The sequence below is a fragment of the Lepisma saccharinum genome, chromosome 27, assembly GCF_977018435.1.
Source record: "Lepisma saccharinum chromosome 27, izLepSacc3.1, whole genome shotgun sequence".
Lineage (NCBI taxonomy): Eukaryota > Metazoa > Arthropoda > Insecta > Zygentoma > Lepismatidae > Lepisma > Lepisma saccharinum.
The window spans coordinates 54199895-54215830 of NC_139255.1; the positions used below are offsets into that span (position 1 = coordinate 54199895).

Sequence of the window (15936 nt, forward strand, 5' to 3'; positions counted from 1 at the left end):
GTAACTCAGTTACTTCTTAAAAAGATCAAACTCTTAACTCAGGTACTCTTAGCAAGTAACGAGTAAGGACATTTATAGTTATTTTACTTTCTCGTATGAGAAAAAAAATTGAATTATTTATAAATTTTCTTACCTCTATATTTTCATATTTAAATATATGATATCAATTAAAATTTAATGAAAATTAATTCCAAATTTAGGTGACCATGTGTAAGAAAAGAACAGCCTGTCTACAGTTCATTTTGAAACGGGTTCTGTAACTTATTTACTTTTCGAAATTAATAACTGTTACCATAACTGAGTTAATTTTTTGAGTAAAGTATAGATGTAACTCCAAAAGAAACAATTTTCCAAAAACTGAACACATACACATGCATATAATTTGGTTATGTATGTAGCAAAATAGACTGACCGATTTGGAAGCGCGTCTTCATAAGGGTCCCTATATTTTTCGCATCTATTTTTTTTTTCAGAAAGGCCTGATTTATGCTAATTTTCTCGCTAAATTTACCTTTTCTCTCTTGTGGAGAGATTTCTTTTACAATTGAATTTAGAGGTGCGATTCGGCTCTTTTTGACTAATCTGATTTGGAAACACTGCGTGCCCTTCTTCGGGAAAGATCTGTGAGAATTGATGCAGGGAGAGTGATAAACGTTTATAGTTGACTGTAAAAATGTCTTTTCGTCCTGTATGAAATGGGAGAGAGAGAGGAGGATGTTAAAGTACTTCTCGTGCAAGAGAAATAAATTCCCGTGTGTACATTTCCAAGAAACGAGGAGAGACATTAAAATTCACAGGTCCGTCATCAGACACTTCCATCTCTTAACACGTCGCAAAAATTATTAGAATTGTAATTGTGAAAATAATACATGTTAATTGGTTTTGGAAGTCAAGTTTGGTACTGGGTGCGAAATCATTGAAGATACTAACATTTATTGTTATTACATCTAAAAATAAATGAACAAATTGAACACACACATACAAAAATTCATTGTTACTTTTATCAGATATTTATAAAGTAGCAAACTAATTCCTTTAACAACTGGTTAAAATGTCAATAAATTACAAAATAGTAGAATTTTTTTTATTATGTTTCAGATTTTGCTTTCTATTAATATACATGAATTCACACTTATGTTTGTCTTGCATTACTTTCATTGTGCATATATATTGTTATTGGTGTAGACCTGTTAAGTGTTAATGGTCTCGAGGGAGAAAAGAACACAGACGCATATTATCTATCCTTCATTCTTGTGTGCGTTTCGATATTTTCCAGTCGAAACTAATTGCTTATCTTTGTTGTTGTGACAAAAATTCTCCCTACCCTCGCCGGAAATTTTGGGGGTGGGGACTTTTCTTTAGGATAAGATTGTTGGTGGAAGAAAATCTCTCTTGCCCCCCCCCCCCTTCTCCCTAGATTTCGCACCCTGCGAATTTGCGAGTGATTGTTCATTAATATTTTCCTCTTTCACATCATATCCTCTTCATTAGTTGTTAGCAAAGATAATTCCAGAGTAATAAATATGAAAAAGCATTCCCCCTTCCCAAGGTCTCCTGTTGAATAAACAGTAATGATAATGAACGATGTATATGGCGCGCAGATCAAAAAACTTTCCCCGCACTGAATTTGAAAGAGGAAAAGTTTTAACATTTTTGTTCGATTTAAAAATACCAAATTTTCAAAATAAAATAAACTTGGATTTCATTAGCGGCCTGAAATGCATTTCGAATCGAACCAGCTGTCCGTCCCAAGGAATATAGAGTAAGGGAACATTTTTGAATTTCTGTAGGATGTAATGTGGGAGGGGAGGGGTGGGTTACGTTGCAAAGCATAAGCAGTCTGTTGTCCGCCCTCTGCCGACATCTGCCGGCAGATTTTGAGAAACCAACCAATAGGATAGCGAGAACGGGGTGCATAGGCGTGCTACGTCATCACATTCCAACTTGAAAAATACGTTACTCGAGCGTTAGCGCGCAGAACCGGTCATTTGTGCAGGACGTTGTTTTCTTAGTTGAACGTTACAAACAGTGCTCCTCAAAATGCGTGAAATAGTACACATTCAGGCTGGACAATGCGGAAACCAGATAGGCGCAAAGGTGAGTTTACGTGGAAATATGCTGTGTTTTTTTGTTAATGGAAATTTGTGAAGTTTTTAGAAGGAAGCGAGCAATGACTTCAATGCCTCCCGCCCATTGTTCCGTTACCGGTGCCGCAATGGCGCCTTTTCCATCGGTTTCAACAAAAGCAAACTGAGTTACACAAATTTAGGTCATTATTTGTAACGGTGCTAATTGAAACTGGTATATAGCAAGAGGCATATAGTACACAAGTGTGCGTGATAATAAATCTATGGTAATTTTTTGAAATACTGTTACTTTTTTCTCGTGGGTAATTGTTTCAAACTCTGTTAATTCTTTCTCGTGCATAACAGCATGCATGCTGTTTCCATTATCATGTAGACTAAAATGCATGTAGGATAGAGCATTCTGTTGAAAAATGAACGATAGGGCGTGGAGTAAATCTGAACGCTGTGAGCCCAATGTGGTATGAAGGGGTGAAGGAATTGAAATTCGAAGTAGTTCAATCTAGATCGTGGAACTTCGTCACAACCCTTTTCTTTTCATATCAGCATGATTTAGATTGAATAAAGCAGATATTTGCTTCACCGTAACCGTGTACTGAAAAAATGGTCCCGCAGCGCATGTTCCTCGAAATAATATTCTGGAATTCCGGAAGCCATTACCCTGCGAAGCCTATTTTAGGCAACACTGTGAGCCCAAAGTGAATAGTTGGCTGGAATAATCGGTGAATAAAAGTTCCAGACAAAAGTGCACGGTTCGATACTACTTGCAAGCTACTGCAAATGGTCAAATTATTCATGAAAATGCCAAGCTAATATGGACACCGCATAATTGCTAGATTTTATTCCACATTTTTCTGCAAAAAGTAGGGCGCGATCATTATGTGAAACTTTTTCTAACATGTCTGTATTATCAGTACTTAAAAATAATTTATTACTAAACGGTCTTTGGCGCAATATTAGGATGCACGGAATGATCGTTGAATACACATCAAAATTGAAACAATACAGATCATTTCATGGTTACAGTTGAGCGAACATTTTTGTGGTTCGGGAAAAAAATTAACACATTAGTTATAGATTTGTGCATTAGTCAAAATATTACTCGGCTATCATTGCTTTCGTTATATGGCGCTACGATGACGCCATGAAAGGTTAATAAAACCAATTTTGGATTGAGAAAACTTGAGTACGGCGTATTTCACTGAAAAGATTCTTCATAGAACCCCCCAGTTTCCCTTCTCTTGACTTCGTTTCGCGATATGTCCCAATCTATCCCAGGTTAAGATATGCTTTCTAAGTTTATTTAGCAAGCTTCAGAGTACGGACTTTTTTTTTCCACACTGTTGTAATTTATCTTTTAAAGCTGTTACATGTTTTAGTGGCATTAGGGTTGTCAGATTTTTTAAATAAAAAAAACAAAACGAAGATTATATAGGCATGGATGTAGTTAAAATTTTTAACATTTTAACAAAATATATTAATATTTGAGTGAACTCGTGGCTGGCCTCCTTTAAGAGGACATTTATTCCCAATGCGTTACTATAAAATTCAGAACATCACTTCTTCTCATTCACTTATTTATTTAGCTAAATATGGGACAAATGGGCATCCCGAGAACATTTTCCGCGAAACTGGGACATTTCTTTAAAAAAGGTGAAAATCCCGTTCTGGCAAGATGATGATACCCTCCCTCCGTTCTATTGCCCTTGATTATGGAGTCTGAGATTTTGAAAATAAAATATATTCCATCAGAGTAATTGTAAATGTCATTTGTCTACAAATTAGAGGTGGCTTAATACAAAAATAGCAAAATTAAATTTTTAATAGAATATGCATCTTGACAAAGACTATAATTATCCTGTGGCGACAGAAGAAAACAAATGACTGTCCACTTTAATTTACGGATGTAGGGATCCCTTCTTATCTTGGTTAAACTGTACCTTCTAAACCTTTTAACATTTCAGAACCTTGCTCATGTTGTCCTCATATGGAATTTCCTATTGCAAATAAAAGATTGAAATTCAATCCATAAAGATTTCTCCTTTATATTACAGGAGGGACTCTGTAGTTAATTTGATACTAGCTTTTGTGCTATTTTCACCAGACCCAGTGATTTGTCATGTTGGGAATTTTTCATAAATCATACATTTTCTCTTGAAAGATTTTTGTGTTGCTTGTTAGATTCAATTTCTCGTGGAAAACAATTTCAATTTTTTCTTAAGCTTGTTGGTGCGAGTAATTTATCTTGACAAAACATTGACAAGGATGTGAAACTAACTCAATCTGCTAGTCTTACCACATGACACTTTCCGTAAATTGTGCCAAGGTCATCTGAAGTTTTAATTTTACCGCAGGTTCCCTTGCTAAAATGTCAAAATGCATTGAATAGCTGAAAGTAACATAAATACATAAAAATCTGAGGGTTACTTCATGGGAGGAAAAATTATGGAACGACTTAAGATGACCGGACCCCTCTCAGATTTTCTTCATATTTGGCATACTTACTAATTTACTAATTAAGGCCTCGTAATCACGAATCTGGAGTTAAAAGTTCTCTGAAATTTCTAGAAATTGCAAAATAAGGTGTTAGTTTTTGGAATGGAAACTGTATTTTCGCGAAATTTTTTGTTTCACAAGGAAATGTATTTATTCCTAAATACTACCACAACACAATGTTTTAACTATGTTTGCCTAACCACACGTCAGTGATTTGTGGGACTAGCGTCAATGGTTTGCAATTATTTTGAAATTTCTAGACTTTTTAGACAAATTTTAACTTCCAGATTCGTCATTAGCAGGCCTCAATTAGTAAGTATGTCAAATATGAAAACAATGTGAGAGGGCTCAGTCATCATAAGTCATTCCAAAATTATTTATGAAGCAAATAATTCAAATATCAGTTGTTGAATGAAAGTTGCCTCATAACAGGTCAGATGCAACAGACTTTAAGTGTTGCCTGTACAATTTGTATGGTAAATGTTTGATGTATGTATACTACCATAAATTCAATCTTGATTAACGAAATATGGTGGGGGGGTTGGAAAATGACCTGAGCATGGTGCTGATAAAGACTAGGCTGCATGGACGTACATACTTATCATTCGATTATGTGAATAGAGCTCCACATAGCCAAAAGCAGGCCCGTCTCTTAGAGGGCTGGGTAAGATTTTACAATACCGGACACAGCTGTAATTTCTATCCTACTTCTTATACTCACAAAATATGTAGTTCCAATGAAGTATCTTACGTTAACATTTGGGGGTGAAGTGTTGATATTATTTGACTTACAGAAGTTTCATAATATACTTTTCAATTACTGCAATCGTTCTCCATATACGAGAATGGAAACCCATGTTCGTTGAATTCTTCCGGTAAATAATGAGCAATCGTGCATTGTCGGTTGCGATCATTGACTCCCTTTTTTTTTCCTCTAATTTCTACCCCCAAATATTAACTGCAGATTCGTGATTAGTAGCCCAAAATCATTAAGTATGCAAAATATGAACAAAATCAGGGAATGATCTGGTATTGTAAAATTGTATTGTAAAATTGCTCAGAGGGCTGATGCATCATGGGGTTTCCTTTTACATGAATTGGTCATACATCAGTTCCACTTCCCAGCCTAATAGGCATAAAGTGGACCCATTAGCTGATGTGTCAGTAATTTTTGGAACTTCTGTTACGTGCGAACATGCTTGTTCATGTAGATTGATTGAAGTTTCATTTTGTTTCATTTGTGTACTGTGAAATTCATTAAATTGCTTTTATTCTAACATTGTTTCTCTTTCCAGTTCTGGGAAATCATATCAGATGAACATGGCATCGACCCAACAGGATCATACCATGGAGATTCTGACCTGCAGCTGGAGAGGATAAACGTCTACTACAATGAAGCATCCGGTGGCAAATATGTGCCTCGTGCTATCCTGGTCGATCTGGAGCCTGGCACCATGGACTCCGTTCGATCAGGACCTTTTGGACAGATTTTCAGACCCGACAATTTTGTTTTTGGACAGAGTGGTGCAGGTAACAATTGGGCAAAGGGTCACTACACGGAGGGTGCCGAATTAGTGGACTCTGTGTTGGATGTTGTTAGGAAAGAAGCCGAAAGCTGTGATTGTCTCCAGGGCTTCCAGCTCACACACTCCCTTGGAGGCGGTACTGGTTCTGGAATGGGCACACTTCTTATTTCCAAGATCAGGGAAGAATACCCCGACAGGATAATGAATACATACTCAGTCGTTCCTTCTCCCAAAGTCTCAGACACCGTAGTAGAACCATACAATGCCACACTTTCCGTACACCAGCTGGTTGAGAACACAGATGAAACCTACTGCATCGATAACGAGGCTTTGTACGATATTTGCTTCAGAACCCTCAAGCTCACCACACCCACCTATGGAGACTTGAACCATCTCGTATCCCTCACCATGTCAGGAGTCACCACGTGTCTCAGATTCCCAGGTCAACTGAATGCCGATCTCCGCAAACTCGCAGTCAACATGGTTCCCTTCCCTCGTCTCCACTTCTTCATGCCTGGCTTCGCTCCTCTGACATCCCGTGGCAGCCAACAGTACAGAGCCCTGACAGTGCCTGAGCTCACCCAGCAGATGTTCGATGCCAAGAACATGATGGCCGCCTGCGACCCACGACACGGACGCTACCTGACAGTCGCTGCAATATTCAGAGGCAGGATGTCTATGAAGGAGGTTGACGAACAGATGCTCAACATCCAGAACAAGAACAGCAGCTACTTCGTCGAATGGATCCCCAACAATGTGAAGACTGCCGTTTGCGATATTCCACCACGAGGTCTCAAGATGTCCGCCACCTTCATCGGAAACTCCACCGCCATTCAGGAACTGTTCAAGCGAATTTCTGAGCAATTCACTGCCATGTTCAGGAGGAAAGCTTTCTTGCATTGGTACACAGGCGAAGGTATGGATGAGATGGAATTCACGGAAGCTGAGTCGAACATGAACGATCTCGTATCTGAATACCAGCAGTATCAGGAAGCAACTGCCGACGAGGATGCTGAATTTGATGAGGAACAAGAGGCTGAAGTTGATGAAAATTAAGGAACATTCCTACCGTGCAAGAAACAATCATGTCTTTAATTTTCGTGTGCATCATCTTCTCACAATTCTTTGCATAGGTGCATATGCTGTCTCTCTTTGTTTGTTCTTATTTTGTCAATGTTTTGTGTACATGTCCAGAAAGTGAACATTCCGATAGTTAAAAATTCAAATATTCTTGAATTGGTAACTGTTAAGTTCCTCTTTATAATTCTTTCTTGGAAAAAAACTGATTTGTGCCATTCATGTTTTCTAATGACATTAAAACCAATGATTTTTCCATATTTGCAATTGTTTCCTTCACTGTTCTCTGAGAAGTTATTTTTAAGAATTCATAATTTACCTCAGTATTTGTATGTACTTGTTTATGGATTGCACTGTTGGCACTTTCCTTGTATTTGGACTAAATTTGTGCTCAGTATATGCCCATACACAAGGTATACAGAAATTGTTTAAAGGTAAATATATAACCATATATGCAGTTTAGAAACCTGTTTTCTTAGAATGTTTCAGATTTGCTGCATGTATTTTTAATTTGAGGAAGCAATGTTGATATTCTCAATTCTGACAATTTAGCTTGTTCCAAAATTTCTTTTAGTGTGCTCTCTTTATTATTTTGGCCCTTTAAAATCATTGTTGCCAATGAGTTCTTGGCCTGGTTGACTAGAAGATTTTTTATTCACTTGAAATCCTACCAATGAAATGCAGCATGTATGTTGTGTGTAAAGTGCCTTAACTTTTTCTCTATGTATGGTAAAATCTCGGATGTGATGGTACTAAGAAGATGGTTCTGGATCTTTTACCAAATTGAACTGGTATATTTTGTGCCTAAATTACAAAGTGGTACTGTCCAGCAGGTGTTCTACCAATGGTGGTACAAAAACGTACCTGTAAAAATATTGGTTTCACTTCAATCTACCAGAGTACAGTCTATATTTACAGTATTTTATAAAAGTGTAAAGAATATCAATATATATACATGCACATAAGGTAGTTTGTAATGTCATGATGTGGGAGAAATAGTTTCAGAACTCCCCTCCTGATCATTCACCAGTGGTGTAGCGGCCACCCCCACAATGCGGGGGTAGCTCGGGGTGTAGTAGCCCTGCGCTCCTGAAACTTTATATAATTTCAGAAATTCAAACAGTTTATTTTTTAAAAAAACGGAATAGACAAAATGTAGGTCAACAATGACCAAATTTTGAACTCTAAATTCACTGAGGTGACCACTAAATAGAACGCACGATCGGTGAACTTGGAATACGTGTCAATAGTTACTGTAAATAATTTGAGTGAGGGACAACACAAATAACTTCAAGACTTTTATTTATTTTCACGTGGAACGTGGTGGAGTGGGTTTCCAGTATAATAAGCAGGGGTGTACTGGCTCAATCAAAGGGCCCCTGGCAACTTAACCTGTGGATCCTCAGAAATGTTGTATTAAGTTACTTACTTTCAGATCGCCTAAAATAGGAAAAAAAAAAGTCCACTCCTTTACAAATATACAGTTTGTCAGAATCTTTTAGAATAAATTGTCTGCAATTCTGAATCCAGTGGGAAGATTCAGTTGCGAGGACAGTGTTATTTGTTGCCACGCAAACAAGAGAACTTGGTAATTCATGAACTTTTACCACTAATATTAGTGTAACTTCCCACCAAATATTTAAAAGTGGGCCATATTCACATAAGAACAAATTTCCCACACCTGGCGAGTGTTACAAATTTTTTTAGCTATAGTGTAAGGTAGTTAAGTTTTCATTTAATTGTTAAACATTTCAAAGGGGGGAGGGTTAGCTAACTGTTGTATGTCCCTTACCCTCTGACGTTATCAATGATATATACACGTAGTACTTTCCATATTTTATTACTAAGGGCCCCCCAATATTTTAGTTGCAGGAGGACCCTAGGGCACTGCCTTACACCACAGGTTTACACCCAAATGGGGAGAATATAGGCATTGTTGCCCTCATCAATTTTTACACATTTTATAACATTCATCATGACGTAAGTAGGATAGTTGCAAAGGGAAAAATGAAAGCCTACAGCAGTTATGTAAACTCAAAGGTTGGGTGTAATAATACTAGTTTAATTACTGTAAATAATTTCCAGTACCATCAAAATGACATGAAGCCTTGTACACATTGTAAGTATCGGTTTTACTTGACATGAAGTTAACGACTTTTTTGGGAGGTCAGGTTAAAAATTTGTCATGTAACTGGTTGCATGCTCAAGAATATTCTAAGGGAAGATTTGTGTATCAGCAGTAAGTCCACTTTATGCACAAATATGCTAATATCGGAAGTGGAAAGTTCAAAGATAAATCTATGGGAGTTGTGCATTAATCTTATTTTTTTTCATGGAAAGGAGTGGTGGGAAATTTCATGCTTTTTTTTACGTGAAAAGTTAAATAATTTTTAATTCCAAATAAAGCATTATCCCCGCAGGTAAATGTCGGCAGCCCACGTGTCATTTTACATTAAATTGCAAGAGACTTGACATGCATTTAATGTTTAATGCATGAAGTTATGATGGAATCTATACTTCTAATCTTCATTGTTCTTGGACAAGGTGGAGTTTGTTCTTAGGGATTCGTAACAATTTACCATTTAAATTGTGTTGATTCTCTAAAATTTTACAATATACAAATTTTGTTGTAATAATTCATTATATGATTTCGAAATAGGGTTTGGGTGAGAAATGATAATTGAGATTTTTCATAGTTTTTGTGTATTCACCTACTCAAAAGTTGATTTTCCAACAAAAACAATGACCCAGTATTATGCAAAAGGATAATACATCGCAGCGGACGAACTTAAATTCAAACAACAATATTTTCCAGACCCCTGAAGAATCCAAATATGTATATTGTAAGTATTCTTATCCCTACTGGCATGGCGAGGGGGGTAGTTTTAATTTAAATGTGCTGCCAGTCGATTACTATCCACGAGAGGGGGAAATTTGGGTTTGGGAGTGGCCTTCTGCAATTTATGACAAGAATGCTGGGCACTGTTTAGGGACATTGCGAAAACAGTATATTTTGTGTAGGTGGACAGGTTGTACTAACTAGGGATGGCCAAACGGATCCGGATCCGAAAATTTCGGATCCGGATCCGAAAGTTCCGGATCTGGATCCGGATCGGAGAGTTCCGGATCCAAAAATTTCGGATCCGGATCCGGGTCTGAAAGTTTCGGATCTGGATCCGGATCCGAAAATCCGGATCCGGATCCGAGAGTTTCATATCTCAATCCCATTATAATATTACCACACCTTAAAAGGTATTATGATCTTTGATTACAAAGAAATTTTTCATTAGTTAGTCCTTCAAGATTTTTTTCAAGTGTTGTTCCTAAAATACTTCGCTACGCATCGGCTAACACACTCGTGCACAAAAAAAATCTTACTTGTTTAACATAAAATGTCAGAGGTGATTTTGTAAACGCCATTGAAACGAATATGTATTCATTCCAATGTATTGAAAATGAAAACACACATAAATGTGAGACATTCCATTCCAGGATGAAACCTTTAACACATATAACAAGATAGAAATGTTATACAAAAATTATACAATTGTTCTACAGTTACAGTTTTACAAATTAAAATAGAACATTATAATATATGCAGTGTTATATAATTACAAAGTGTAAGACTAACAAGGGAGGTTATCTAAGTGTCCCCCTCCAATTTCCATGAAACTTGGCAGGCGTATAGTGGGGCCCAAATGAAGAAATACGTGTTTCTTTGTTTCAGCTAAAAAACGTTTTTAGGGGGCAAGACCCCCTCAAATGTCAAGATGAAAACAAATTGAAGTGAGGATCTGGCCCCTGTGTCCCTCCGATTTCCATGAAACTTGGCAGGTGTATAGTGGGGCCCAATGGAAGAAATACGTGTTTTTTTTGTTTCAGCTAAAAAACGGGTTTACGGGGCAAAACCCCCTCAAATGTCAAGATGAGGATAAATTGAAGTGAGGATCTGACCCCTGTGTCCCCCTCCAATTTCCATTATACTTGGCAGGTGTGTGTATAAACGGGCCCAAATGAAGAAATACGTTTTTGTTTTGTTTCGGCTAAAAACTGTTTTAGGGGGCAACCCCCCCCCCCACATGTCAATATGAGGACAAATTTAAGTGGGCATTTGACCTATGTGTCCCCCTCCGATTTCCATGAAACTTGGCAGGTGTATAGTGGGGCCCAAAGGAAGAAATACGTGTTTTTTTGTTTCAGCTAAAAAAAACGGTTTTACAGGGCAAAACTCACTCAATTGTCAAGATGAGGACAAATTGAAGTGGGGATCTGACCCCTGTGTCCCCCTCCGATTTTCATGAAACTTCGCAGGTGTATAGAGGGGCCCAAAGGAAGAAATACGTGTTTTTTTGTTTCGGCTAAAAAACTTTTTTAGGGGGCAAAACCAGTCTCAAATTTCAAGATGAGGACAAATTGACGTGGGGATCATCTGACCCCTGTGTCCCCATCCGATTTCCATGAAATTTGACAGGTGTATAGAGAGGCCCTATGCCCCCTGTTTCTTCCTATGCCATATTTAGGGTGGTTTCGGGGTCAGATCCCCACTTCAATTTCTCCTCATCTTGACATTTGAGGGGGGACCTCTATACACCTGCCAAGTTTCATGCAAATCGGAGGGGGAGACTTAGACCTCCCTTGTATTAATTAATTACAAATCGCGCACGCGCACGCACACACATTATATATATATATATATATATATATATATATATATATATATATATATATATATATGTGTGTATGTATGTATATTATATATATATATATATATATATATATATATATTAGCGGGTAACAATATGTTATAAGCACATTCTTACTTTCCCAAGAAGCGCATGTGGGATGGCAAAACGGATCCGGATCCGAAAGTTCTGGATCCGGATCCCAAGGATCCGGAACCAACCGGATCCGGATTTCGGATCCGCCAGGATCCGGATCTGGCCATCCCTAGTACTAACCACTCCGCCACTTCATCTATATCTTTATATTTGTGTTGTGCATAAGTGTTTGTTCAGTGAATAACTATTGTAAAAGGTTATATGAAGACAAACACGCCGACCATATGGGAAAGTAGCTATCATACTTTCTTGCCTAAAAACGTTATCACAAAGTCAAGTACTATTACAGTGTCCCCACAAGTATGTACTTGTGACATTGTGTTCTTGAGTACCTTGTTTTATGTATATCGGAGAGATAAGATCTTTGCAACTTGAAATGAATGTCTCGCTCTGGTGTCTGAAGAGTTCTTGAGACCTGAATTTGCCATGCACAGTGGGGTCCATGAGTATTACCGTGCAAATTGTCCACCACAATGTTCGTGCACTTTATTTGACCCAATAAGAGCTTCAGGAATTAAAAGAAAACTCAAAACAAGCTGTTGATAACTTCTGCACCAGCATAAATAAAAATGCATCTCTTAAAAACACACAGGATGTAAGAAAAAAAATAAAAGTAGTCAATGGACAATTTGCAGGGTAATACTCATAGATCCCACTGTACTACGAAACTTCTTTTAGTCATTGTGGGTTCGAATACCGAATGTGGATATTTTTTCTAATTCAATTCATCAACCTAGAGAATCATGGGATTAGATTGATTAAATTAGGTTATTTTACGTAGCTTTTCTGTCCTTTGTCTAATCGCGATGAACTTGATGAAAGGACACTCGAAGAAGAACACGCATGCCCAGGCCGGGTTTAGCGACTAGAATCTCACGATGCAAAGTCGGGCATAAGGATTTCGAATTCATTCTTATGAACACGGTTAATTTGCTGGTGGTAGAAGTCAGTGGAGTTGCTCAGATTTCTGTTGCACCACGCAAAGGGAAAAGTTCGGGGTCCTTGTTGAAGCCAAAATGGTGGACGGTACCCTTTGAATCGTACAGTACAGAAAAAAGCGCATTCGTTTTAGCCTGAGCTCTGGCACGCGCAAAGAGTTTGTCGTCTGCAGAAGATGTCACATGACTCATACGAGCAGTGTTGCAATGCGCGGGAGTTACAATTCTACTAGACATTAAACTGGCAAATCTTTATGCTGTTCTCATTAAATAAATTACTTACGAATCTAAACTAGCACGCTGTTCTTCCTGATCGTGGAATTCAATTGTTCTACGAATAACGTACTTGTCAAATTAGTCCACATCACTTTTAAATTTCTTTCTTGTGCGTGGTTTGTTATGCGTTACTAATCCCTTCCCAATTACTTTGTAGTGATCATTTTCGTTTCAAAGTACTTACTGACATACCAGTAGACGCGAAAACACACTTTTCCACTTGTTTCACGTTCAATGCAAGCACCACTGTCAGCTTCTTTCTTATAAACTTTGCACGTTAAGATAATTTCTTAACTCTATGAATCACTTTGCTTTCTCTAATATTCATTCTAATTTTCACCTCAGCTTCCGTTGAATATAACACCCTAAGCAACACATGTCAACAATCACCTTACTCGTGGTAACACGGTCTTCCCCCTCCCTCCCCCAGAGGAAGATGAGGAGGGAGGATGCCTCTTTCGCCGAGGGGCTTAACCAATGAGGGTTTGTCATTCTTTTCCTTGAACTATAACCTCAAACTGTCGCTTTTTAAAAATACGCACTAAGTACCGAACACGCCTACCAATAAGCTCTGAAGTCAGATTGTTAAGGCAGTTCGCAACTCTGCTCTCAGTGGAACTCTCGCATCGTCGCGCTAACGGCAGGCTTCTGCGCAGCTGAAGGTCAGAGAAGTTAACAGAATGACTTTTACTACAATAGAGATAGAAACCGGCCTATAACTATTGATAAAATCTTGAACAAAAAGCGCTTACCTCGCCTTAGAACTGCAGTCCCAATTGTCATTGTTCACCCACAGTGTTCATGTTGTATTTCTTGGATTATACAACATTCAGGGACGGCGACAGGGGTGGGCAAGCGCCCACCCAAAAATTCCTGTGCCCACCCGATTGCCCACCCAATCAAATTCACTAAGTACATATACTTAGAGGTATGTGAATGTTGCAATAAATAAGTGTATTCTGGTGTTCATTACATGTATATTTTACTAATAATGAATATTATCTATACTAGAAATGTTCACATATCATCATCCCATAAAAAGCTGATTTAACTTTGTCATTAAAGTAAAAGGAATTACTAGAGATCTAGAAACAAGAAAACTGTGACCAATTGAATACTTCTATGATTAGAAGCAACTAGTGGGCTTAGGAGGCGCAAAATTATGCAGGGTATGGTCAAGATGAGATCAGGATTTAGCGTGAGCTTGAGGGCTGCAGCTCCAGGCCTTCACTGGGGAAAAAACTGCTTTAAAAAGTACCACATAAAGAAAACAATAGGTACTTCGGATGTGATGAAAAATGTAGAAATACGTATATCTAACCACCTCATGTAGCTTGGCGAAAAGTTATAACTGAAACTGTGGAGGGGTTTAGGGTGGGGTCTTGGTGTTGTAAGCTCCGGGTATTCACATATATAAATCCCGGGCTGCGTATGATGGAAATAATCTCTAAATAAACAAATAAAAACCTCAGCGTTGCTTCCTCCAGCAACACAATAAATTATTTAGACTTTTTAATTAGGTCTACATTGAAATTCCAGAAGTGTCTCTTTCTTTATTTAATTACAATGTTTATATTTATATTTTACATACCTGTAATTTTCAAATATCTACATAGTATACAAAATAACAGTTTTTATTCGTTGTACTAATAAATACTAATAAGAAGCAATCAAAATAATCACTACAATACCGAGGTATATTAATTTTGATCTAACAGTTATGTGGGTTTGTAAAAAGCAACGGATTTATTGAATTGATAATGGGTGGCTAATTCTATTTAGAAATCCTAATTCCACACATAAATTTTGCCTATCAGTTACGTAATCATACGATTTTTCTTGTGATTAACTTACGTAGAATTTCTCGTAAAAGAAGAAGGGGTTGGAAGGAAAGCTTTGTTTTGAGGGCGTCAGAGAACTAATCAATCACGATGAGAATGGTTTAAACTTTAGAAGCATCAGAGGTTTAGCCGAAAAGATTAACAGAATCTGTAGATGCAGATGAATTAAAGAAGAAAAGGTATGTCACGAAGTATCCATAAGAAAATTTTGTTTATTTGTTTTTAAGTCGAATTTTATGCTTAGATAGGCTAATCGGGACTAAACCTACAGTTTAAAGTGGAGTCCGAACCAGTGTGCCTTGTATTTTTGCACTTGAAAGACAAAATGTGATGCAACCCCCCACACACACACACACACACACACACACACACACACACACACACACACACACACACACACACACACACACACACACACACACACACACACACACACACACACACACACACACACACACACACACACACACACACACACACACACACACACACACACACACACACACACACACACACACACACACACACACACACACACACACACACACACACACACACACACACACACACACACACACACACATATATATGCATACATACCTACATAGGTTCAGTCCCAATTAGCTTTACTGTGCATAAAGTGCACTTAAAACACCAAATCAATATATATATATATATATATATGGCCTTACATTTATACCTGCCCACCCTAATCTATCAATTTACAGCATCTGCCCACCCGGTCGAAAATTTCTGGCGCCGCCCCTGACAACATTTCAGAAGCACTGAGAATATTGCCATGGACGTCAGCAGGATTTTTTCCGGGGGGAGGGGGGCAAAGCAAATTTTCGCCAATGATA

At 37.9% G+C, this 15936-nt stretch overlaps 1 protein-coding gene across 1 annotated transcript; it reads left to right on the top strand.

Moving 5' to 3' along the window:
• The first annotated feature begins 1941 nt into the window (after positions 1-1941).
• Positions 1942-7443, top strand: LOC145980072 (tubulin beta-1 chain). Its single transcript, XM_083113066.1, has 2 exons — positions 1942-2097; positions 5876-7443. The coding sequence occupies exons 1-2, from the start codon at positions 2041-2043 to the stop codon at positions 7160-7162; spliced, it is 1344 nt and encodes a 447-aa protein (XP_082969192.1). The 5' UTR covers positions 1942-2040; the 3' UTR covers positions 7163-7443.
• Positions 7444-15936: the final 8493 nt, after the last annotated feature.

What these genes read in the sequence shown, in the direction of transcription:
- LOC145980072 (XM_083113066.1), top strand. Translation starts at nt 2,041, where the DNA reads ATGCGTGAAATAGTACACATTCAGGCTGGACAATGCGGAAACCAGATA. An exon ending in GAAACCAGATAGGCGCAAAG is followed by an intron (nt 2,098 to 5,875) that starts GTGAGTTTACGT and finishes TTCTCTTTCCAG; the next exon opens with TTCTGGGAAATCATATCAGA.